The following is a 24023-nucleotide window of genomic DNA, read 5'->3' as shown; positions in this document are numbered from 1 at the left end:
ACCCAGGTGCGCCCTCGAGCGCATCGGGATGCATATAGGTAGTATTATAGTGCACAGATCGGTGAGCTGTCCAAGCGCGCCGTAAATGTGTATTGACTATAAATTGCACGGGCACAGGTGAACACTTGAATACATCGTGAATGCATATAGATGAATCAGAGTGTTATAATGCACAGGCCGGCAAGATTCTCAAGCGCGCCGTCATGTGTTCTGATAATAAGTTGTGCGCACACGGGTGAACCCTTCAGTGCACCGTGAATGCGTATAGATAAATCAATGCACAGAACGCGCCGTGAATGTGTACAGATATGATTGATGAACGTACGGTGGGCACTCAACGCACCGTGAACGTACACAGATGAACAACAATGTATGTATGTGTCACAGCCGTGTATACAGATGAGCTTTTCCGAGCGCATCTTTAGTGTATACTAGGGCTGTGCGATTTAGGGAAAAAATCGAATTGCGCCTTTTCTACCAGGAATTGCGATTGCGATTCGATTTGCGATTAAATTTTGTAGCAGATGCAATGTGCATCTGCCTCTTTAGATCGTTAGATCTTAATGATATTGCTTATGGGTCTGGTGATTTAACTGTATTCTTATGTTTTTTTTTTTTTGTGAAAATAAGGAAACAAAAACAAAGAAATTAAGAATATAATTACACTTCTTATTGTATGAAATGTAAAATGATCTTTAGCTTGGACTAACACTGTAACAGTATTTAAATAAGTGGGTTCATATAGATGCAACTTTAACAAAAATTTAAAATATTTAAATGGGTGACTGAGTTTTACTGAAAAGATTTAAATGCATGTTTGTTTGTTTTTGTAAACAAAGAACTGTAATACTCAACTTCATAACTATCAAAATATAAAAAAGCTACATTTGGGATTTTTAAAATGAATATAAAATCCAAATGCGTTCAATGTCATGTCATTTCATTCAAGTGACATTAGCAACCCAGTAAAATGGTATTTTAGTTTGTTTTAAATAAGGAGCCAGGCTTGTAAGCATTGTTGGGCGTGTGTGTGTGTAAAACGCATCATCCGTTTTGAGAGACGCGGACGTGAAGTCTTGCGATGCGGACTTGCGGAGACAGGCGTTAGTATTTAATAAGCATAGAGACACAGGCTTCGCGTGTGCGTCAAGTTTAAACACCTTGTCTGTTGTGGAAGACGCGCCCGAAAAGTCTTGCGATGCGGACTTGCGGAGACAGGCGGGAGTATTTAATAAGCATAGAGACACAGGCTGCGCGTGTGCGTCAAGTTTAAACACCTTGTCTGTTGTGGAAGACGCGCCCGAAAAGTCTTGCGATGCGGACTTGCGGAGACAGGCGGGAGTATTTAATAAGCATAGAGACACAGGCTGCGCGTGTGCGTCAAGTTTAAACACCTTGTCTGTTGTGGAAGACGCGCCCGAAAAGTCTTGCGATGCGGACTTGCGGAGACAGGCGGGAGTATTTAATAAGCATAGAGACACAGGCTGCGCGTGTGCGTCAAGTTTAAACACCTTGTCTGTTGTGGAAGACGCACGCGCAAAGTCTTGCAATTGGGAAACGGACGCGAGTATTTAACAAGCATTGAGAGACACAGGCTGCACGCATGCTTTAAATCGAAACCCCTCGTCAGTGTAGGAGAAGCGCTGCTTTGGTTGACGTGCCTCTCACGGAGAAAGCACAAACATACTTGCGCTCGCTCAACTGGTTAGACTGTCACAAAGCCTCTCTGCATATTTCTCAAATCGCATCATATTGCATCCTTTCGCGATTTGCTAATCGCAACGTTGCACATCGCGATTGCGGTTCGATTTCGATTAATCGCCCAGCCCTAGTGTATACCGAAATGTTGTAGCGTGCATATGTGAGCTTCTCTAAGCGCACGGTGGACGCATATAATTAAAACCCATATCGTGCATACAGGTGAGCTTACGCGGCGCACCTTTAATGCAACAAACCTCACTAGTGCGCGAAGCAGGGATGTCGAAGCTGTAAACTGACAACGTGGACGGAGGGGACCAGCCGGCCGTGTCACAAATGTCAAATGAGAAACTTCTAAGACCATGCCCGAGGATCTAATCCATACATGGAGTAGACTTCATTGTCACGGGAGGTGATAACGTCAACGATCCATAAATAACCTGTATTGACAGGTGCGCTAGTGAGTGATCTGTGACGCCGATGAACAGCTGATCGTCTGATGTACGTCAGACGTATCTGTCATACAGGACCTTGGACAGTTCCAGAGCGCTGCGCCTCGGGCACCGTCCGCATCTGAGAAATGACAGACTTATGAATAAAGTGGATGGTCGGTCATAAAAGCGTGGTTCGCTGTTATCACCGCCACATATATATATATACACGCAGGGGGAGAAAGCCGCCGTGCACGAGCCTCTGTAGTGAGGAGAAAGCTGTTCCACCTACAATTCGCGGGGGGAAGACTCTCGCTGTCACTAGACAGAATAGATCAGACTTTGCATAAGGACGCCTCGCGAAAGGGGTCCTAGCCGCTCGTGTCAACGTGTTATAAGGCACGTAATGTAGGTCGTGTCCCACGGATGCAATCTCTGCACGCCCATCGTAACGGGATAATATGTCTGCATCTTGGTAGTTAAGCACGAGATGCGTATCACTCTGATTGAACATAGCTTATAAAGCGATGCAATGAGTTTATAAAGGAGATGACTCGCCAGCTTGTACAGGGGGCGAGATCTCAGTCTGGTTCGGTAAATAATGAAACCACCGTAGTTTGCCCGACCGCATTATCACAATAACATGGTCGAGAGTGCTGCAGTGCTAAAATCATCCCCTTAATGGACCGTATGTACAGTACAAGGTGATTGATATGAGACAAACGGGCGTTCCACGCGCCGAAGGCTGATTGCCGTCGTAAAGCGTGTTCAACCCACAGCAGATGCTGGCGATCTTGTAATGGTAGCACTTCATGCAGCTGTGTGTAACTTAAGCATGAGCTTCCCGGCCGTCAGCTCGGGGCGGGACCTTTGCTTAGTCAAACTGAAGTGGACTTATGAACAGAATGCCACGATATTCAGTTTTCTGAGGCTCGTTAGAGGGGTACGTGAGCCCGTCTTAAACGAGATGCCGCGCGTCTGTCTGTGCGCGCGCTTTGAGTTTTGAAACTTATTGTGGCGGGTAGCAAGCTCACTTCAGGTTGATATTACCCTTAATATCTCCGAGTATTGGAGCAGAGCGGAGGTGTGAGCGTCTTCGGATCCGCTGATATAAATCAGCTGTATGGCCGAAAAACGTCATTAACCGCTTGGCTGTAAGCCTTTGAGTAGCCGTCCGGAGAGGGCGCGATTCAAATGCTTGGAGCCATGGAGAGGTCTGAGGCTGCGTCTCTCTAGGAAGAGAGAATGACAGCCGTAAGACCGTGCTCGTTTGCGCCGTCAGCATCGTAGCGGAGAAACTGAGGTGGGCTGCGAGCGAATTTGGCAGAAGTGTCAATACACAGTATATGGCCAAACCGGGGTTTTTTCGGCAAGCGTCGATAGAATTATGGACAGCGGGCCGTGTGTGCGTATTACTGATTGCTTGTCAGTAAGGCGAGAAAGTGTTTAGAGACACCGTACAACCGTGGGGTGTCAATACACAGTATAGTAAGCACGGAAATTACTCTTTTTAGAGGAATTCAATACCGTTCGCCACTATAGTGAGGTCGCATAACCAACAGTATTACTCAGTATGTTTTGGATAAACAGCACACAGAAAACATTTCAGGGCAGTCCAGCCGAGGCGCGACTTAACCCCTCTTCAGACAGTTCTATGTCGACGCAGCTGTGCTGCGAAGACCAGAGCTCGGCCGTTCAGCTGCACGAGCCTCAGTAGTGACGGTGACCCGAACGGCTCACGGAGCAGAGCAGTATGTCTAGGTGGTTTAATGTCAGACTGAACCCATCGCAGAGAGGAAGTCTGCCGTGAGGCCCGCGGTTTTGCCGTTTATTAAAAAGGGCAGAAAAACCGGGTATATAAGAATGTACCAATATTCAGCGCACTGATATAGGACGGGACTGAATAATGTTTAATGTCAAACTGAACCCATCGCAGAGATGAAGTCTGCCGTGAGGCCCGCGGTTTTGCCGTTTATTAAAAAGGGCAGAAAAACCGGGTATATAAGAATGTACCAATATTCAGCGCACTGATATAGGACGGGACTGAATAAAGGGAGGTATTCGGGCCTCAGTATGTTAAACAAATTCGTTCTGCCTCTGATTCCGTCTAAACCAGAGAGAAATGACCGGGCAGACTAGTAGTGAGCTTTCCGAAGTGAGATAGACTCAGGCCGGTTAAGCTCTATAATAAGTGTTTTAGCGCTCAGATAGAGGCGTGTCCGCCTTATCGAGCAGACGAATGAGATCGCGCCGCTCCAGGGGGGAGGGGCATGAAGCTCTGTATAGACGAATAGTGAGCCGGTTAGCTCTTTTAATGAGTGTTCTTGATGCTCCAATAGCGGCGAATCCGCCCTATCGAGCAGACGAATGAGATCGCGCCGCTCCAGGAGGGGAGGGGCATGAAGCTCTGTAATCGTTGAACACTAGACAGCTGCATTTAGAGGCAGCGAGCCGTAAGACTGCGTGCTAACTACGCCGTTAAGAGATCTCACCACTGCGGGGAAAGGAGCGAGGGACTCCGCGAGCGTGGAGCACGAGTGGCTGTGCTATGACAGGAAACAGGGGCAGATCCGCCCGTGTTTGCTTGTCGTATGCATCTTTCTAGTTTTACGGTTCCCCCGCTTGTTCATCTCAACAAGAGAGGAACGGCAGAGGGGAGCAGCAACACAGACAGAACAGCCATGCGTCATATAAACGGTATCACCCGATGCACTCGGGGGATTCATATGTGTCAGAGATTTCGCCACTGAATGTGAGAGGAGCGAAGGGACTCTGTAAGCATGAACGGTTGCGATGTGACAGAACACAGGGGGGGTTAGTCCGTGTGTGCAGGTCTATGCATCCATCTAGTCTCATGGCTCGCCGTGTGTTCATCCCGGGGAGAGAGGAACAGCGGGGGGAGCACGAAACATGGATAAAACAACCGAAGCATATAAGCGCGGTCCCGGCGTGGGAGGTGCCAGACCGGTGACGCGCTCGGGGAAATTCATAGCAGGGAGGCTCACACAAGCCGCTGTGCTGGACGCTATTACAACAGCGCCTGCTCTTTTAGCTTACAGCTTTATATTAAAAATATTGATCTTACCGGGCGGCCGCAGGGGAGACCTCGTCAGGCATGTGTCCGCTGCACAGGGCTCGTACCACGGCAAGCGAAGGCTATCTTCGGTTCTCGGCCGGAAAGCGGCAGGGGAAGACGCTAGACCTGGATTCTGCTGTCTTCGGTTCTCAGCCGGAAAGGGCAGGGAAGACGCTAGGCCTGGACTCCGCTGCAGGGCTTTTGTCGACGGCGAGGTAAGGCTTCTTGTTCTTCGGAGCAGCGAGAGGTTCGCGCTGAAGGAGAAATTAATGAGCTCCTGACGCTTGAACCGCGCTTATATAAGGACGTGTACTTCCCGCGCGCGGGTTCAAACGTCATTGGTCTGTACTTTGTACAGACGTTAACCAATAGGCTTCAGTCACGGAGTAAACAGGAGTTTCCCCCATAGCGTCAGCTAACTGACGCAATGCGAAGTGAACCGTATTGAAAGGGAAATCACCACTGCGGATTATATGTGGGTTTTATCTGTAAAATATGACTGCACTAATGATCTTTTACCAGTTACACTAACAAAATCTTGTTAAAAAAACTGACAAGTCTCATTGATTTTATATTGACAGGTATAACACCAACTCTGACTGTGCAGCCACAGACGTCTGTGTTCATTGGAGACACAGTTACTCTGATCTGTGAGATTCATCAGTCCACTGGATGGAAGTTTCTTTTCATCACACCATCAAACACTGAATCCACTGAAACTACAGGAACTAAAACAATCAGATCTGTTCAAGTTTCTGATGGAGGAGAGTACTGGTGCATAGGCAGAAAAGAAGAAAACACTCACTTAGATACACAACACAGTGAACCAATAACAGTGACAGTAAAGGGTAAATATTTATAGTCATACTTTGTTCTGAAAACATTATGGAAATTATTTTATAGGACACTGAACAGCAATTACATTTATAGATGATACAACTTTTAAAGCTTTAAATTAAACGAGACAAATTATGTTTGTTTTATGTTTAAAATTGTGTTAAATTACAAAAGCTAAAACATTTACCTTAATATTTTAAATACAAACATTGAATTTTGCTAATTTATTTCTTTCTTGTCAGCAAGAAAACACCACTAAAGTTCACTGTAAAACAACTTGGTTTTGCAAGTCAATTTAACCTATTATTTTATGTTTTGAAAAATATAATAGTGATACGTTGTCATAACATATAAAAACTGTTGAAAAGTTGAAATTGTTTAACTAATTTAAGTTAAAGTAAAATAAAAGTATATGTTTATATGGCATCATTTTTACAGTATATTACTCTCTCCAAAAAAGTATTTGATTACTTATTGCTAAATACTTTCTAAATCCTATTTAGTAAATGATACAAAGATAGGATTGAAATGGCTTGAACAAATCATGTAAAGTACAAAAATTATTTTGGTACCACTTTAGGGTTAAATTCTCAGTATTAACTAGGCCTAACTATCAACTACTTTTGCCTCAATATACTCCAATTTACTGCTCATATTTTTTTTTTTAATTTTAAGTATTGATAGAAAAGGGGATGGTATAAGATGTAGAATAAGGTTTTGCAGAATAAGGCATTAATATGTGCTATTTAAGTACTAATAAACAGCCAACATTTTAGTAATAATAATGCTAATAACCAACCAGTGAGTATTACTAGTATTCTGATTAACTTACCAAAATATTTAAATTGAGAAGGATTCATAAAACATGCCTTTAAACATTAGACCTTATACAGTATTTTGATGTTAAATCCACTATTATATATATATATATATATATATATATATATATATATATATATATATATATATATAATTGTATACAGTCCATATGCAGTATTTAGTTTAATTACATCAGAAGTAACTGTAATTAAATGAGAGTAATCTCTTACTTTACTTTACAAGTTAAACATAATTAAATTACAGTAACTAATTACTGTTTGCAATCAAGGGTTTATTTGACATCATTATCAATGTGAATTGTTGTCATTGTACAGAAAGACCAACAGCTCAAGTGTCTGTTTGGCCTGCTGATCATGTATTCAGAGGAGAAACTGTCAATCTCACATGTGTCATCAATGGAGGAGGAGTCAGCAGCTGGCAGTACAGATGGTATAAAGATGATTCAGTCATCCAGCAGAATAAACTTCACTATTACACAATCAGATCTGTTACTGAGTCTGACGCAGGTAAATACACCTGTAGAGGAAATGAAACCAGTGAATCACGATACTCACACATCAGTAATGCAGTTACACTAAGAGTATCAGGTGAGTCTGTTTATCATAATCCACAATATACAGTCATATTTAACTTATGACAAACCTGTAGTTTACCAGGTTATACAATCGGGATTAAAATTACTTCTACAAGAGGGACCTGACCTATACAACATATACAACAAAATCTTATTATTATAAAATGAAATATAAATATTTAAATGGCAACTGTATTGTAAGTTGAATATACCAAAAGCTACCTTTAACTTTTCCAATTCAAAAAGAAACATCAGTGTAGAGAGACTGAAGTGTGAGATAGAGGATCAGTACAGTAACTACAGATAGGCGGCGCTACCGGAAGGTAGTTAATTACGTTAATAACATTTTAAATATGGATATTTCTACAACAACACCGCACGGATTACCCTCAGAAGACCTTTGTTTATCATCCTGGAGCCGTTTGGATTTAATTTGTGAAGGATGGACGCACTTTTTTTGGACTTGAAGGTCGTGGACTATTGCTGGACCCCGTAACATTACATTTAATCAACAGAAAGATCTAAAATATTTTCTAAAATATCTGAAAATGTGTTTGTCTGAAAAACGATGGACATATGCAACTCGGACAGCTTGGGGGTGAGTAAATCATGGGTTTAATCATGGGCGAGGCTAGCCCCTTTTTAGGGGTGCTTCAGCACCCCTAAAAAGGAGCTCAGCACCCCTAAAACTTGGAGCAAGAAATGTATTTATTCTAAAATGTTCGTTCGTCTTTGACCAGGTTAAATAATGTCCAAAACATACTACTTAGTTTGTGGTTTAAAATGTATATGTTAATGTAGAAAATGAAAACCTCCCCGCTTAGCAAATGGTGTCACCCTCTTCTTCTACTTCTCTGTACCTGCATCGCTTAGCCCGACCGTCATTCAGCGCTAAACACACGCAGAGTGAGAATCAGCTTGTGATGCAACTTTTTTGTTCAAATCTTACAAAATGTTTACGTTATGTTTATAATGAGCGAGTACATCACGAATCAATCTTTCAAGCCGTGTTTTTGTCTTATACTGAATCACCACGGTCCACGTATAATAAGTGTTTATTTTCGGATTATTTTAGTCCGGCGGGTACCCGCGCGCTGCGGAGTAGCACAGTACCTGTGTGACTTGTCCATAGACTTAAACGGAGAGAAGTAGCACCGGTTACAATGTTCTTCCGCAAGACGCATGCAGTTTTGTGCGTCTCAGTGTAGTTGCATACGTGTGTCTCTGTTGTTAAAGTTTATTGTATGATTTATCGTTAATTTGAGACTTATTTTAACAATCGGGAATCATGTAAACATGACGCCACGTGCGTCTTTTCTGGTCAGTCGTCATGAAAACATGGCGTTTGGAACAGAGTGAAAACAAACTACATATCACTGTGTATACAGGTAAGTTATATGTGAAATCACTAACTGTCTGACTATCATAGACAATACATTTTTTTTTTAGTTTGTCACATGTAGATTAATATGAAGGGGATACCGTTGTTAACCCTTAGTGCAGGAGTCACAAGTGTTTTCTTTTAGACATATAGTAAAGATAATGGTTCAATTAAAGGACTGTTAAAAGAAAAGCTGCAAATTAACAAACTATTAATAAACCTACCATATATTGTAGGCATAAAAGTTATAAATTAGGAGATTTGTCATTTTGACAAAAGCTTAAAACGATACACTGTATATTCACATAAAACCATATCCACACTGCTGCTGTAGCCCACCTTTTGTCCAGAGACTTTAATATGGCATTAAATGCAAAAAGTGCTAGCTCGCCATTAATTAGAAATAAAAAGGTTGGCAAAAAATGCATCTCAAAACTCATCAGATTGATGCTTTAAAATGTGTAATTTAAAAAAATTCTAAGGGAGAGCATGCTCCCAGACCCTAGAGGGGTAATATTCTTCTCATCTTTTTCACCCCTGACCCGTTTTCATGCCTGAAAGGTCTCCAAAAAAATCTGGATTTTGGAGTTAGTTGAACCAATGTTAAAATTATAGTTATTTTACAATAGATATATTATTGGTTTCTGTAGGAAAAAAGAGTGGGTGGTGGCAGCGGAGCTCATTGGGTGCTCAGCACCCCTAAAGCTCTAACCCTAGAATCGCCTCTGGGTTTAATATCGTTTTTGGCTGAACTATCCCTTTAAGGACAACACATCTAGTGTGTTGTCCTTAATTTAACACATCTCTGTGTTATTTTTAGAACAACACACTTTGTGTTGTTTTAACACATCTTGTGTTGTCCCTTTTATTTATATGAACTCTAAATCAGCACGAAATGACAAATAATGTGTTAAAATTAACACATAATGTGTTAAATAGTTTAACACAAAGCAATGTGTTAAAATAAACACACCCTGGATGTGTTAATTTTAACACATTGCTTTGTGTTAAACTATTTAACACATTATGTGTTGTTTTTAACACATTAAGTGTCATTTAAGTTCATAAAAAATAAAACGGACAACACAAGATGTGTTAAAACAACACAAAGTGTGTTGTTCCAAAAATAACACAGAGGTGTGTTAAATTAAGGACAACACACTAGATGTGTTGTCCTTAACTAGACACAAGATGTGTTAATTTAACACATTCATTTTAAGAGTGCAGTCAGTGTAGACTCCATATTTAATCTGACAGTCTGTTATGGGTTGTTAGAAATTTCTAATGTCAAAAATATTTTTGCCATCATTTGCTCTCCTCTATGTTATTTCTTTATAACTTCATCTTCTATGTACTTGTTACACAAAATGAGAAATTGGTGAAGAACAGCTTTAGAAGAACTGGAAAAACTTTATTTTGCTTTTATGTCATCTTGGAGGTTGACATGCTCCTGATTAGGGTTGGGAATCGTAAGAAATTTTCCGGTTCTGATTTTGGTTCCAGTTCTGCCTAACGATTCCCGGTTCTAATTCCGATAATTTATTCTTGTTGAAGTAGTCCTCATAAGATCCTACCTGATTATGTGGATATGTTATGAGCAGTAGTTCTGTAACATTCAAAACATATGACAAAACACTTGCTCCAGAATTTATAAATCTCTAATCATATTACAGTAAAGCAGCCTTTGCAGGATATTATTTTTGTATATGCACGGCACTGCATGCACGCAGTGATGCATATAGGCATCAATATAATATATATGCATATATTTATTTAAACATGTAAAAGAGGATAGATATACTTTTCTTAACAAACGTGCCTGTTCATAGGTGCCAATTTATTTTAGCACCCCGTGGGTGCTCTTCACAACGTCAAGCAATGCTTAGGTTACTTAGCAACGACAGAAGCTCTGGAGCGCCCAAACTCTTTGAAGAAGAGGAAAGCGACACAGTCACATTTTTGCGTGATTTTAGACATGAATTGTTAAACAAATATTAAGAAATTGAGCACTTAAGAACTTATGAATTCCGTGCAGTTCCGGTTCCTTTTAAAAACAGAACCGATTCTGAATAAGAAACTGTTCTCGATTCCCAACCTTACTCCTGATTCACTTTTAAGCGAAAAAATGTCAGTACATTTTTTATATTTATTCGTTGTGCCTTCATGGAGAAAAGACATTTATGCAGGTTTGAAACATGATGGTCTTAATTTTCACTACCCAGTTTTTGGTCAATTAAGAAATGTTTGCTGCTTCCCCAACTAAAGTCTGTTAGTGTTTGTATAAATCAAATCAACTGTTCAATTATATGAAATTGTGTGTGTTTTGTTGAGTATTTTAGATGATGATGCAATTAATTAATTATAAAAAATGAATTGTGTTTGTACAGAGAGTCTTAAACCTGTAGTGAGTGTTGATCCTGACACACAGCTGTTCAGTGGAGAAACTGTTTATCTGAGATGTGACATAAATGGTACACGAGACTCTGAGTGGACATACAGCTGGACTGTAGAGAAGACAAATATAATCACACAATGCAACACACAAGAGTGTAAAATCAACATAAAAAAATACCACAGTGGTAAATACACCTGTAGAGGAAAGATACGTGAACACAACACTGAGATGAGTGATGCTGTTACACTGACTGTATCATCAGGTGAGTTTATATGTTTGTTCATCATTATTAGTGTGAAGAGATGAGGTGTAGCATGTTATTCATGATAAATTGATCACTTTCAGATAAACCACAGACAGTTTTAAGTGTTTCTCCACAGCAGTGGTTGACTGAAGGAGATTCAGTGACTCTGATGTGTGAGGTTATAAATTCATCTACAGGCTGGACATTCAGCTGGTTCACTGTACAGAGTCTTAGATCAGGTAATATCTCATTCATCTCATAACATCAACATCAACTGATATTATTCAAAACATCTTAAGGGTTAAATGAGATTTTGACTCTACAGTGAATAAAGATGATTATGAGCTGGTGTCAAACAGCAGTAAAGGATCTAAAGGCATCTACACAGTGAGTTCAGTGACTGTGAAGCACACAGGAGTTTATATGTGCAGAGCAGAGAGAGGAGATCCAGTCTATCACACAGAGTACAGTAACACACAAACACTGTGGATCACTAGTGAGTTCATCACACACAACTAAACAACAACAATCTCTTACACTCTATGTCAGGGCTATTCAATTAGTTTGTTGTGGAGGCCAGTTCATGAAAAGCATCTCAAATGAGGGGCCGGAGATATATCAGTGATGATGACTACATTTAACATGTTATATTTTGAAACAGCATAACAACAAAAGCAGTGCATTCTACAATAGGCTTTTTCTACAAACATGCATTTTGAAACTGCATACAACAACATTAGTGCATTGTTAGATGTCAAAGTAGGTATCCTACTTATTGAGAATTTAACTCATTTACTCACTTCAGTACACATAACAAAAAAGTTTAGAATATGGAACATAATTGTTTTATGCTGTTTTTAGTCAAAGCTATTACAGTAGCCCTATTTAAACCACATTTAAACAGCCATCTTAATTATTGGCAAACATTAGGCTACCTTCTAATAAGACAAAATATGTGGTTACACTTTATTTTGATAGTCCACTTTAGACATTCTACTAACTATAAATAACTTTGCAACTACATGTCAACTAACTTTTAATAATTTGCAACTATACGTCAACTAACTGTAATTAGAGTATTAGTAAACGGTAAGGGTTAGGGAAGAGGTTTGGGTTAGTGGAATAAGTTGACATGCACCTGCAAAGATACTTATGGACAGTTGAAAGTCTGTTGAGATATCATCGCAAGTGTTGGTAGATATTAAGCAGACAGTTTACTAATTCTCTAGGGATTGGTAGTTGATAAGTAGTTGGAAAGTTACTTATAGTTAGTAAAATGTCTAAAGTGGACTATCGAAATAAAGTGTTACCAAATATGTTTTTAGATTTCGCAAGAGCAGTGAAATCAGGTGTATGTTTGTCAGCACAAAATCGTTTCAACGAGTTTCCTTTATTAAGAAATCTAACGTTAATGTCATTGTGGATAAGCAAGTCATCATTGAGCTGACATATCAGACAACAATTCTCGGAAAAGGCAGTGTTTTTAAGCTGGAAATACAACAAATAAAGTAAAAACAGCCTTAAGTCTTAAGACGCGGGCGCTAGCGGGGGAGGCTCGCGTTGTGGACCAAAGTGCGAATGAACACGTGGCACAGCTGCTCGCACCAGTCACGTGACTCGCGCTCTGCAGCTTATGCTGTATGAAACAGACGCTCGCGCATCAACTCGTAACTGTAGGGCCCAGGCCCGGATTAAGAATTTGGAGGCCCCTGGGCACAATGGCCCTCATTTATCAAAAGTGCGTACACCAAATTTCCAGCGTACACCTTGCGTACACCCAAAACCACGGTGACTTTGAGATTTATCAATATGGACGTTGGCGTACGGCACGCTCAAATCCTACGCCAGCTCAGGAGGTGGTGTACGCACATTTTGAGTTAGTGCAGAAATGCGCAAACACTTCCTAACACCACAAAACGCACTGACAAACTAAAATATATGATATATTATGACCCACTGTAAAAAAACATAGTAATTATAAACTTTAGTGTTTATTTTTATGCAACAATGTTCAATGTTTAATTTGTGAGACTTTACCAAAGCATTTGATTTGTATGCATATGTATTCCTTCAGTTGAGAGCCTGTGCGCTTTACCTGATGTTTCAGAGCGAGCATGTGAACGGAGCTTAGTGGGAGCGGTGCGGTAATATTACCATCAAAGCGCCTTTCCGAAAATTCCGCTCCCTCAGCACCGCTCGTTGAACCTAACATCCTCATCCCATGGCGTCAATATTTGACTCACTTGACCATGCGTCAATATGTTACGCGGAGGGTATACCTTTCGCGTCATTTTTTGACGAACTGGGGACTTCAATACTATTACGTCCGTTGCATTCTCTTTTCCTATTTTCTAACCATTTTCGCGTCGGTTTAGGGTTAGATTACGCAAAATTAAACAGTGTACGCGAAATTAAACAGTTGTCACCTGGCGTTGGGGTTAGAGTTAGGTTTGCGAAATTAAACAGTTGTCACCTGGCGTTGGGGTTAGAGTTAGGTTTGGGTAGGGATGTCATTATGTAAATCTAACCCTAAACCGACGCGAAAATGGTAAGAAAATAGGAAAAGAGAATGCAACGGACGTAATAGTATTGAAGTCCCCAGTTCGTCAAAAAATGACGCGAAAGGTATACCCTCCGCGTAACATATTGACGCATGGTCAAGTGCGTCAAATATTGACGCCATGGGGATGAGGATGGGTTGGTTGAACCCAGAACGCCCTTTGATAATTTGCTAGTTCGAGAATCTGTAAAAACGTCTAGCAATAAGTTATGGAATTCAAGCCTTATACATAAATGTAAAGTAAAAATCAAAGTTAAGATTGAGCAGGAAGAAAAAATTTAAAGGGACATGCGGATAGACTGTAAAGAGTTAGCAAATATTCATCCTGGAATCTGAAGCGGCACATTGCAAGAAAGCACAAGGATGTGCTACGAAAACATGGTAATGCATTAAAAGGTAAGCTAGTTACGTACCATTCGATGATAAATAAATACAGATGAGGTAAGGTAAAATGCTTGTGTTGAATGGAGCCGTAAATCCGATCATGATATGACATGCGGACAAAATTATGGCCACGAATAATTTTTTATGCTACATTATGGACACTTCTTTTTCTTATTTAGTCTAAAGTATGGCCATAAATTTAGAATTTGTTCCCAATATTCAACAGTTTGTTCCTTGGAATTAATTATTATAATATTTCGTAAATACTATTACAATTATTATTACTTCAAATTATGAATTAGCTTAGCTAAAACATGTGGATGTCGTGGAAACAAATTGTTAATTTGAATTATATCCGGAGCTCCGTATCAAACTGGATCTAAGATACAGCTAACAAACAACTTTATGTAAATACAGAACAACACACTACAAAAGTTACTACATCATTTTAAAATATTATTTAAAAAAAATTAACTGAACCATTAAGCAGACATATAATTTAGATGTAGGCAACAGTAAATAATAATAATAATAAATAATTATTCTTCTAAATATCAATTAATAATAAAAATAATAATACGAATATTACAAATTGTCATCCAATTATTAATGTGTCTTTAATCCCACTCTTTAAACTCCCAAATAAAACAATTTTGTTTCTTTTCACTTCCCCGGATTCTCTTCTTTGCCGTCTTTCGTGTGTCAATGGCGTAAAATGAGGGCGTGGGGGAGGCGGAGACTTGAATTTATATGGGCTTGTTATTCTAATGACGATCGTTTTCGGCCGCGGCATTTATGAAGGGCAGATATTGCGTACACCTGAATATCAACGGTATGCACAGTTTCATAAATCAGGCGGTGAGAGGAGTGTAAGCATAATCTTACGCCAACATATACGCCCGTTTCTACGCAAGAATGATAAATGAGGGCCATTATGTCTTGTAGGCCCCCCACACCCACAGTCAAATTGTATATATATATTTTGTTAGAAACACCTCTACTTTTACAGGATTTACAGAGACACATTACAGTCTGTGAGAGACCTGCACAGAGACCGACACAGGGGGCAGATGCTCAAGTGAAAAAAGGGCACTTCTCTTAGGCCTAATTTTTTTTTAACAAAAGATTAAATATATTTACACAACTTCCTTACCAGTTTATTTTAATTCCTTCACATACACCCAACTGTTTCATACACTACAGATTTCTTGAAAATACAAAATAATCAGTTCACATAAAGTGTTTATCACAAGAACAGAAGACAGCAAATGATACTGCCAACAATGTGCATGTTTTCCATTCTACTAGTTTCAAATATATTTAGAATAAATGACTGCGCCAAGGAGAGGGTAGACAGTTTCACTAATAATGTGTTTGTTTATTTTGCACGTGGTAGTAAATCTTTTTAATTCTTTTGGTGTTAAAATAACACATCTTTACACTAAACTAAAAAAGGAGGGTTGCTGCTTTATTGTTAATTTCTTAGGAAAAATGCTGCAAAAGTAGTGGGAAAAACACTACAGATAGATTGACAAAATAAAAAAATAAAGCAACTGAAACTGTTACAAAAAGTTTTGAACTTTAAACTAAATTATGTTACTATTGGCTTATCTACACTTTAGAAAACGTATTATGAGTCATGTTAGCAAGACAAAAAAAAAATGTCTTTTGGATAATGAGCTGTAAAACTGAGGTACTGGTAGTTATGTCATTTGATCTCCACTGACTTCCCCACAAGTCAAGAAAAACACAGCTGGAATACGACCTGTGTGAAGAGCTCCTGCCTACCTGTCTGTCTGTTGGCGATGTGTGTTGCATGTGCACAGATGCAGAGGAGGAAGGTCAAATACGACAAACTTTCCATGTCTCGCGTGCACGTTTCCGCGCAGCTTCCAAAGCATACTTAACCACGGACAAGCACGGACGGCTCCGTTCGACACATACGCAGTACAAATGATTTCTTAAACAAATGATTACTTTACCAGGCTGTCTGATTTGCGTCATTTACAGGACATTCACAAATTTAGGATAGATGAAGAAAATAGTGGACTATCTAAATAATTAACAATTCGATTTTACATTTTATTTTCTCCTGTCGCTTGGGCCTGATACTGCACGTGGGCCCTTGGGCATGTGCCAACTACATAAAGGGCCGGATCAAATTACCTTGAGGGCAGGGTTTGGGTCACGGGCTGCCATTTGAATAGCCCTGCTCTATGTCTTATATCATTCATTTATTAATTTATATCTTATAAAGATGATTTTCTGTCATTTTCTTCTCAGGTGTTTCTCCTTCAGTCTCTCTGATCATCAGACCCAACAGATCTCAACACTTCTCATCTAAATCTCTCTCTCTGAGCTGTGAGGATCACAGTAACTCTACTAGATGGACAGTGAGAAGATACACAGACAAACTGAAACCTTGTTCATCATCAGACTGGAGATCTACAGGAACAACATCTACATGTACAATCAGATCTCTCATCACATCTGATACTGGAGTGTACTGGTGTCAGTCTGAATATGGAGAGAAACTTCATCCTGTTAATATCTCAGTACACAGTGAGTTTCTATTTCGTTTGTATTTATTTATTTTAGAAGCAGTAAATCTGTACAATCAGTGCATAAAGAATAAATTCATAAACAGAATTCAGTGATTTCATTAATCAGTGGCTATTAAATAACATTTTTTGAAATATAGATGCATAAACTCACTTCTGCAGAATTTGAAGTCCATGTGAAGTTTGATATTAAATGTGTTCTCAGTTTGTGACACCACAGAAAAATGTGATAAACCACCCAGATAAATATGAATGATTACAAAAAGCTAAATAAATAAAATTAATTATCAAGCTCTCAAACACTGGGGACGTGTCTGCTGTCAGCAATGAAACCATGGCCCACTAGCGGGAAAGCTGCCTCTCTTAACCGTTGTCAACCCACCCCAATTTATCCTGAACACAGAAATGTGGAAAAACTGCATAATTCATTACTAGTTCTTTTGTAACATGTTTCAGCAACATTTCTAACATTTATAATGTGTTTAGAAACAGTTATCTTAAATGGACTTTAACAACACAATGCAAATGCAGATGGTTGTCAGGATGTTGCTATGCGACTGCTAAGGTTTCCCAAGTGGTTTTTATACCAATGCTACTGTATAAGGTTGAAAGGATTTTCTTAACCCTTACAAAAAAATCTTGCAGGACATACAAAGCACATACCTGCACATTCCTACAGGATCCCACAGGATTTTCGGGATCATTTTCCTGCGGGATCCTACAGGACTCCTACTTGTTTCCTACAGGACTTCTGCTACAGGACTTCTGTGTGTTTCCTAGAGGACTCCTGCAGGGTTTCCTATAAAATCTTGCTGGTTTCCTACAGGAATCCTGCAGGAATGTGCCCTGTCCTGCAGGATTTTTGCTCTGTACTACAGGATTCCTGCACATAGAAGCAACATCCTACAGGAATCCTGCAGAATTGTTTTGGAAGGGACTGGTTGCTAAGGTGTTGTTAGGGTCTCTATTATATTTCGGTCCCTAGATGAATGGTTAAAGATGCTCTTTGAATTGAATTTTACTTTGTTTTACCATCTGCCAGATGTAACAAACTGATAGAAAATAGTAACACTCTGATATATTTTTATAATTTATAATCATCAGTCATTTCGGTAACACTTTATTTCGATAGTCCACTTTAGACATTTTACTAATTATAAGTAACTTTGCAACTACTTATCAACTACTTATCAGCTTCCAATCTTTAGAGAATTAGTAAACTGTCTGCTTATCTACTAACACTTGATTGCAATGATATCTCAACAGACATTCAACTGTCTAGAAGTATCTTTGCATGTGCATGTCAACTTATCCCACTAACCCAAACCTCTTCCCTAACCCTAACACTTACAGTCTACTAATACTCTAATGACAGTTAGTTGACGTATAGCTGCAAAATATTGAAAGTTAGTTGACATGTAGTTGCAAAGTTATTTATAGTTAGTAGAATGTCTAAAGTGGACTATCAAAATAAAGTGTAACCGTCATTTCTTCTGCTGTGTAGATGCTGATGTGATTCTGGACAGTCCTGTTGATCCTGTGACTGAAGGAGATCCTCTGACTCTACACTGTTTATATCGAGATAAAAACCCCTCTAACCTGACAGCTAAATTTTATAAAGATGGATCAGTGGTGCAGAATCAGACTACAGGAGACATGATGATCATCCCTACAGTCTCAAAGTCACATGAGGGTTTCTACTACTGTAAACTCTCAAAGAGAGGAGAGTCTCCAAAGAGCTGGATCTCAGTCAGAGGTGTGAGTCTAGAGAAATGATCTCAAATGATTTTGTTTGTTGTTGTTCAAATATACTGCATGATAACATGTGTTTCAGTTTCAGGTGGTTATCAGGAGGTGTTTTCTCTCAACATGATCACTTTTCTGCTGGCAGTTTGTCCATATCTGTTGGCGACAGTCGTGCTGGTTGTCAAATGCTACAGATTGAGAGGTGAAACATCTGTCTGATTTATTGGGTCATTATATTCGATTATTATACTGAATTTAACAAATTAGTTCATATTTTTTTATCATTATCACTCAGTGTGTCTGGATTATATCTGGATACAATAACAAAGTCTGTATGATTTATTAGTTGTGTTGAATTTGTTGTGGCCTCTTGAATTTGTATCATATTTCACTTTATTAGCGACACTCCTCTCTGTCTGTACAGATATACAGTTTATTTTTCATCTCTTTAAACATCTTTTCAGGATTATTTTACTTATTATTGTTACCTTTAGCTTGATCACTGAGGGGTTTGTTAATCACTTTTCTTCATAAAGGGTCTTTGAAATGATATGCATATCACTTTTGATCTGACTCAACATGTACATGGACACACTCTAGATTTAATTATCAGTAAGGGTGTAAACATTTCATCAATTGTTATTAAGGATGTAGCACTGTCTGAAAATTTCTGTATTTTCTTTGATATATTAATCTCTCCTACTATTGAAACTAGATCTGTGTCTGTCAAAAAGAGATCCTTAAATGAGAACACCAGTGTGCTATTTATTAAGGCTATTTCTTTAACACCAAGCATATCTGCAGACTCTGTTGATTTTCTCCTTGATTCCTTTAATTCGAAAGTTAAGAGTGCAATCGATGATATTGCTCCTGTAAAAGTTAGGAAGAAGAATGGCAGGCAAAAATCACCTTGGAGAAACTCAACAGCGGTCCAGGATATGAAGAGACAATGCAGAAAAGCTGAGCGCATGTGGCGGAAGACAAAACTTGTAGTCCATTATAGTATCTATGAAGACAGCCTTCGTGCTTTCAGTGTGGAACTAGGCAAAGCAAGACAGACTTTCTTTTCAAATATTATAATCAATAACATAAATAACACATGCACTCTTTTTGCTACTATATAGATACTAACGACCCCCCCAAGTCACATTCCAAGTGAAATGCTCTCAGACAGCAAATGTAGTGAGTTTGCTAACTTCTTCTCTGAGAAAATCAATAATATCAGAAAGGTGATCAGCACATCCTTGAGCTGCGCCGGGGTCAGAAAAGTCAGACCACAACATCAGAAAGTAGTTACGATGTCTGATTTTGAAGCAGTTGATGGTAAAATTACAGCATCTTAAAACATCAACCTGTGCCCTTGACACATTCCCAACATCTTTTTTCAAAAGTGTCTTTAACTGTTTAGAAGCAGATCTCCTAAAAGTGGTAAATTCATCACTTAACTCTGGGACTTTTCCAAAGTCCCTTAAAACTGCAGTTGTTAAGCCCCTCCTGAAAAAGAGCAACCTAGATAACACTGTATTGAGCAACTACAGACCAATCTCAAATCTTCTTTTCATAGGCAAGATCATTGAAAAAGTTGTTTTCAATCAGCTGAACAAATTCTTAATTTCTAATGTTTACTTTGACATTTTTCAATCTGGTTTCAGACCACACCACAGTACAGAGACAGCGCTCATAAAGATAATAAATGATATTCGCCTCAATACAGACACAGCCAAACTATCAGTGCTGGTGCTACTCGACCTCAGTGCTGCTTTTGACACTGTCAATCACAACATACTTCTTGACAGGCTGGAAAACTGGGTCGGGCTTTCTGGGGTGGTCCTGAAATGGTTCAAGTCATACTTAGAAGGGAGAGGTTATTATGTCAGTATAGGTGGCCATAAATCTGAGTGGACATCCATGACATGCGGAGTCCCGCAAGGCTCAATTCTTGCGCCACTCCTGTTCAACCTGTATATGCTCCCACTAAGCCAAATAATGAGAGAAAACAAAATTGCCTATCACAGTTATGCAGATGACACTCAGATCTACTTAGCTCTATCCCCTAACGACTACAGCCCCATTGACTCCCTGTGCAAATGCATTGATGAAGATAACAGTTGGATGTGCCAAAAATTTCTTCAGTTAAACAAAGAGAAAACTGAAGTCATTGCGTTTGGAAACAAAGATGAAGTTCTCAAGGTGAATGCATACCTTGACGTTAGGGGTCAAACAACTAAAAATCAAGTCAGGAATCTTGGTGTGATTCCGGAGTCTGACCTTAGTTTCAGTAGTCATGTCAAAGCAATAACTAAATCAGCATATTATCATCTCAAAAATATTGTAAGAATTAGATGCTTTGTTTCCAGTCAAGACTTAGAGAAACTTGTACATGCTTTCATCACCAGCAGGGTGAATTATTGTAATGGCCTCCTCACTGGCCTTCCCAAAAAGACCATTAGACAGCTCCAGCTCACTCAGAACGCTGCTGCCAGGATTCTGAGCAGAACCAGAAAATACGAACATATCACACCAGTCCTCAGGTCACTACACTGGCTACCAATTACATTTAGGATTGATTTTAAAGTATTATTAATGGTATATAAATCACTCAGTGGACTAGGACCTCAATACATTGCTGATATGCTCATTGAATATAAACCCAACAGATCACTCAGATCATTAGGATCACATCAGCTAGTAATACCAAGGGTTCATTCAAAGCAAGGAGAGTCAGCTTTTAGCTATTATGCCAGTCGCAGCTGGAACCAGCTTCCAGAAGAGATCAGATGTGCTCCAACAGTACTGTAGTCACATTCAAATCCAGACTCAAAACACATCTGTTTAGCTATGCATTCTCTGAATGAGCACTATGCTGCGTCCAAACTGATTGCACTATATTTTCTATGCACTATTTGAATTCTTTTTATTTCTCTTGTTTTTATTCATATTTTTAACTGTTTTATTATTTTACACATTTCACATTTATTTTCTTTTAATTGATATTTTAAATTCATGTATATTTGATTTTTTTGTTATCTCATTTCTATGTAAAGCACTTTGAATGACCTCTGTGTATGAAATATGTTATACAAATAAACTTGCCTTGCCTTGCCTTGCTGTTTTTACTGCTGTGTCATTTTTGTCAGATACACTATTACAGTCTCTCTGCAAATCCAGCATCGACTTGTGTGGCTTCTTTGAATGAATCCGGGGTACACAAAGTAAACAAATACTCAGCACGCGAGCTGGAACTTCTTTAAAAACAAACTTTAACCACGCATTCCTAATGTTATGTTCCGAGCCTCAGAGTTAAAGGATAATTCCGGTATTTAACACTTTGGGTCTCATTTCTGGTTGGTTTTGGATAAACTACAGTGATGGACACAGAAATTTTGACAATGGGTCGTGTCTTGAGTTTTTGACTTGTTTAGAAGCGTCTCTTGACTGCTTCAGAATGGAAGTCAATGGCCATGCACAAACATGTCATTAAAACAACACTTAACGCTTATTTTCAAAACTGTGCTACTCACCGAGTGGTGCGTAGTGTTCGTTGATGATTAAAAACAAGTTGTGTAGCGAAATACAGTTTCTGTCATGTTTTATTTGGCATTTTGTAAGATTCCATTGACTTCTCTTGGAAGACTCATTGCTGGCTGATATATCACTCCGCCGCCGGGAAACAGAAAAGGGTCTGTTTTCATGTGGTTGTAGTTTTTTCGCTCGGTTTCTCTCAGAAGGAATTTTTCCCATATTTGTAGGGCTGGACCAGAATATTCAAATATTAGTTACGTGGGTTGACATTCGATTTTCAGTTTTGAGATTCGAATATATATATATAAATATTTTACAGCGTTAATGCAGAGCTTTTGCCAAGCAGGAAGTACGCTTCACGCTCCCGCTCTATAGGTGGTGCAGAGAGACCAACATCCATAGCCAACAGCCACCAAACGCCACCATTGGAAGAGATCAGGAAGAGATCGCTTCGAATGGAAAGCGCGCTTCCTTGGCTACTTAGCTGCAATTATAGCAGTATTAAGGACGCTTTTCAAGTTTGTCTTTGTTGTGCGTCATGGCGGAGATCTCGCTTCAATCTATTTGGGATGCGTTGCATCGAGTGAAAGAGCAAGTAAAAACTGAAGTAAAAGCACATTTGGACATGCAAATTGGGTCTGTTCAGGCAGGCTTAATGGACATTCAACAGTCAATGGGCTTGCTTACTGGACAAATTAATGAGTTGCAGCAACGAGTGAGCACAAATGAGGACACGATTGGTAATCTGGAGGAGCGAGTGTGTGCTCTGGAAAAAGATAATTCTTACCTGAATGAGAAAATTGAGGATTTTGAGAACCGGAGTAGGAGATCCAATTTGCGCTTTATTAATATACCGGAGAGAAAAGAAGGGGAAGGCATGGTTGCTTTCATTGGAGAGCTGGTTGTCACGCTCTTCGGTAAGGAACATTTTCCCACGGCGCCTGTTGTGGAGAGGGCTCATCGCTTACCAACATTCGTCCGCTCGACTAGGTCTGGTGAACTTCCAAGGCCTATCCTGGTAAAATTCTTGAATTTCCAGGACAAGGTGAAGATCATGAGACTGGCCCGGGAGAGGAGGACTCTAAAGATAGGAGAATCTACGATCTACATCTACCCGGATTTCAGTCCTGGTCTTGTAAAAAAACGCAGGGAGTTTGACCCGGTGAAGAAAAAGCTCCGTGCCGCCGATATCAAATACTCCCTGCAGTATCCCAGTACGCTGAGGGTAATTGTGGAAGGGAAGCCAAAACTTTTTCACTGTCCCAAAGATGCTGAGAAGTTTTATCGCGACCTCCCGGAGGGGAAGTAAGTACTGTTAAATAAACGTTAAGCACGTACTAGCCAAGGGCTGCTGCTAAGTATAAAGTCTTAAGTTTAGCTGGACTTTTTCTGTTTTTCCTCTTTGACAAGGACGATGTAATATTTATAGCGGTAGCCCGGTGAGTTCAGTATTTTTTTTGTTTGCCGGAAAGTAATGTGTCTAATACACTTGTGCTGCAGCGAACTGTCGTTGAGTTACCTGTGTCATATTAGTTTTAGTTACTTATATATTTTTTTCCCTTTTATATTCATAATGTTTTTCTTTCTCCCAATGCCTTAATTTAATTCTAAGAATGCAGCAAAAACACTAAATAAAATAATAAAATGTATATTAATAGTCAGTGCCTCATAGGCATCTTACTTATCTTTATTTTCTTGTTTTTCCTTAATTTTGCTTTATTATCTGTGTTGTGTAAGTGCGTATGTACTCTGTGTGTGTGTGTGTGTGTGTGTG

The 24023-nt window shown here is 39.4% G+C and overlaps 1 protein-coding gene across 1 annotated transcript in view; it reads left to right on the top strand.

The window, feature by feature from the left end:
• LOC141362842 (Fc receptor-like protein 5) overlaps nt 1–18946 on the top strand; it is a 57867-nt gene extending 38921 nt beyond the window's left edge. The window contains exons 5-11 of the mRNA XM_073865100.1: nt 5787–6053; nt 7197–7469; nt 11578–11703; nt 11787–11972; nt 16704–16982; nt 18486–18737; nt 18822–18946. Coding sequence (XP_073721201.1) covers nt 5787–6053; nt 7197–7469; nt 11578–11703; nt 11787–11972; nt 16704–16982; nt 18486–18737; nt 18822–18946 — 1508 coding nt within the window. The remainder of the gene's footprint in view (nt 1–5786; nt 6054–7196; nt 7470–11577; nt 11704–11786; nt 11973–16703; nt 16983–18485; nt 18738–18821) is intronic.
• The last annotated feature ends 5077 nt before the right edge of the window (nt 18947–24023 follow it).

The sequence above is a fragment of the Misgurnus anguillicaudatus genome, unplaced genomic scaffold (assembly GCF_027580225.2).
Source record: "Misgurnus anguillicaudatus unplaced genomic scaffold, ASM2758022v2 HiC_scaffold_29, whole genome shotgun sequence".
Classification (NCBI taxonomy): domain Eukaryota; kingdom Metazoa; phylum Chordata; class Actinopteri; order Cypriniformes; family Cobitidae; genus Misgurnus; species Misgurnus anguillicaudatus.
Note: the sequence above shows the minus strand (reverse complement) of the source record. Positions and strands in the feature narration are given on the sequence as shown.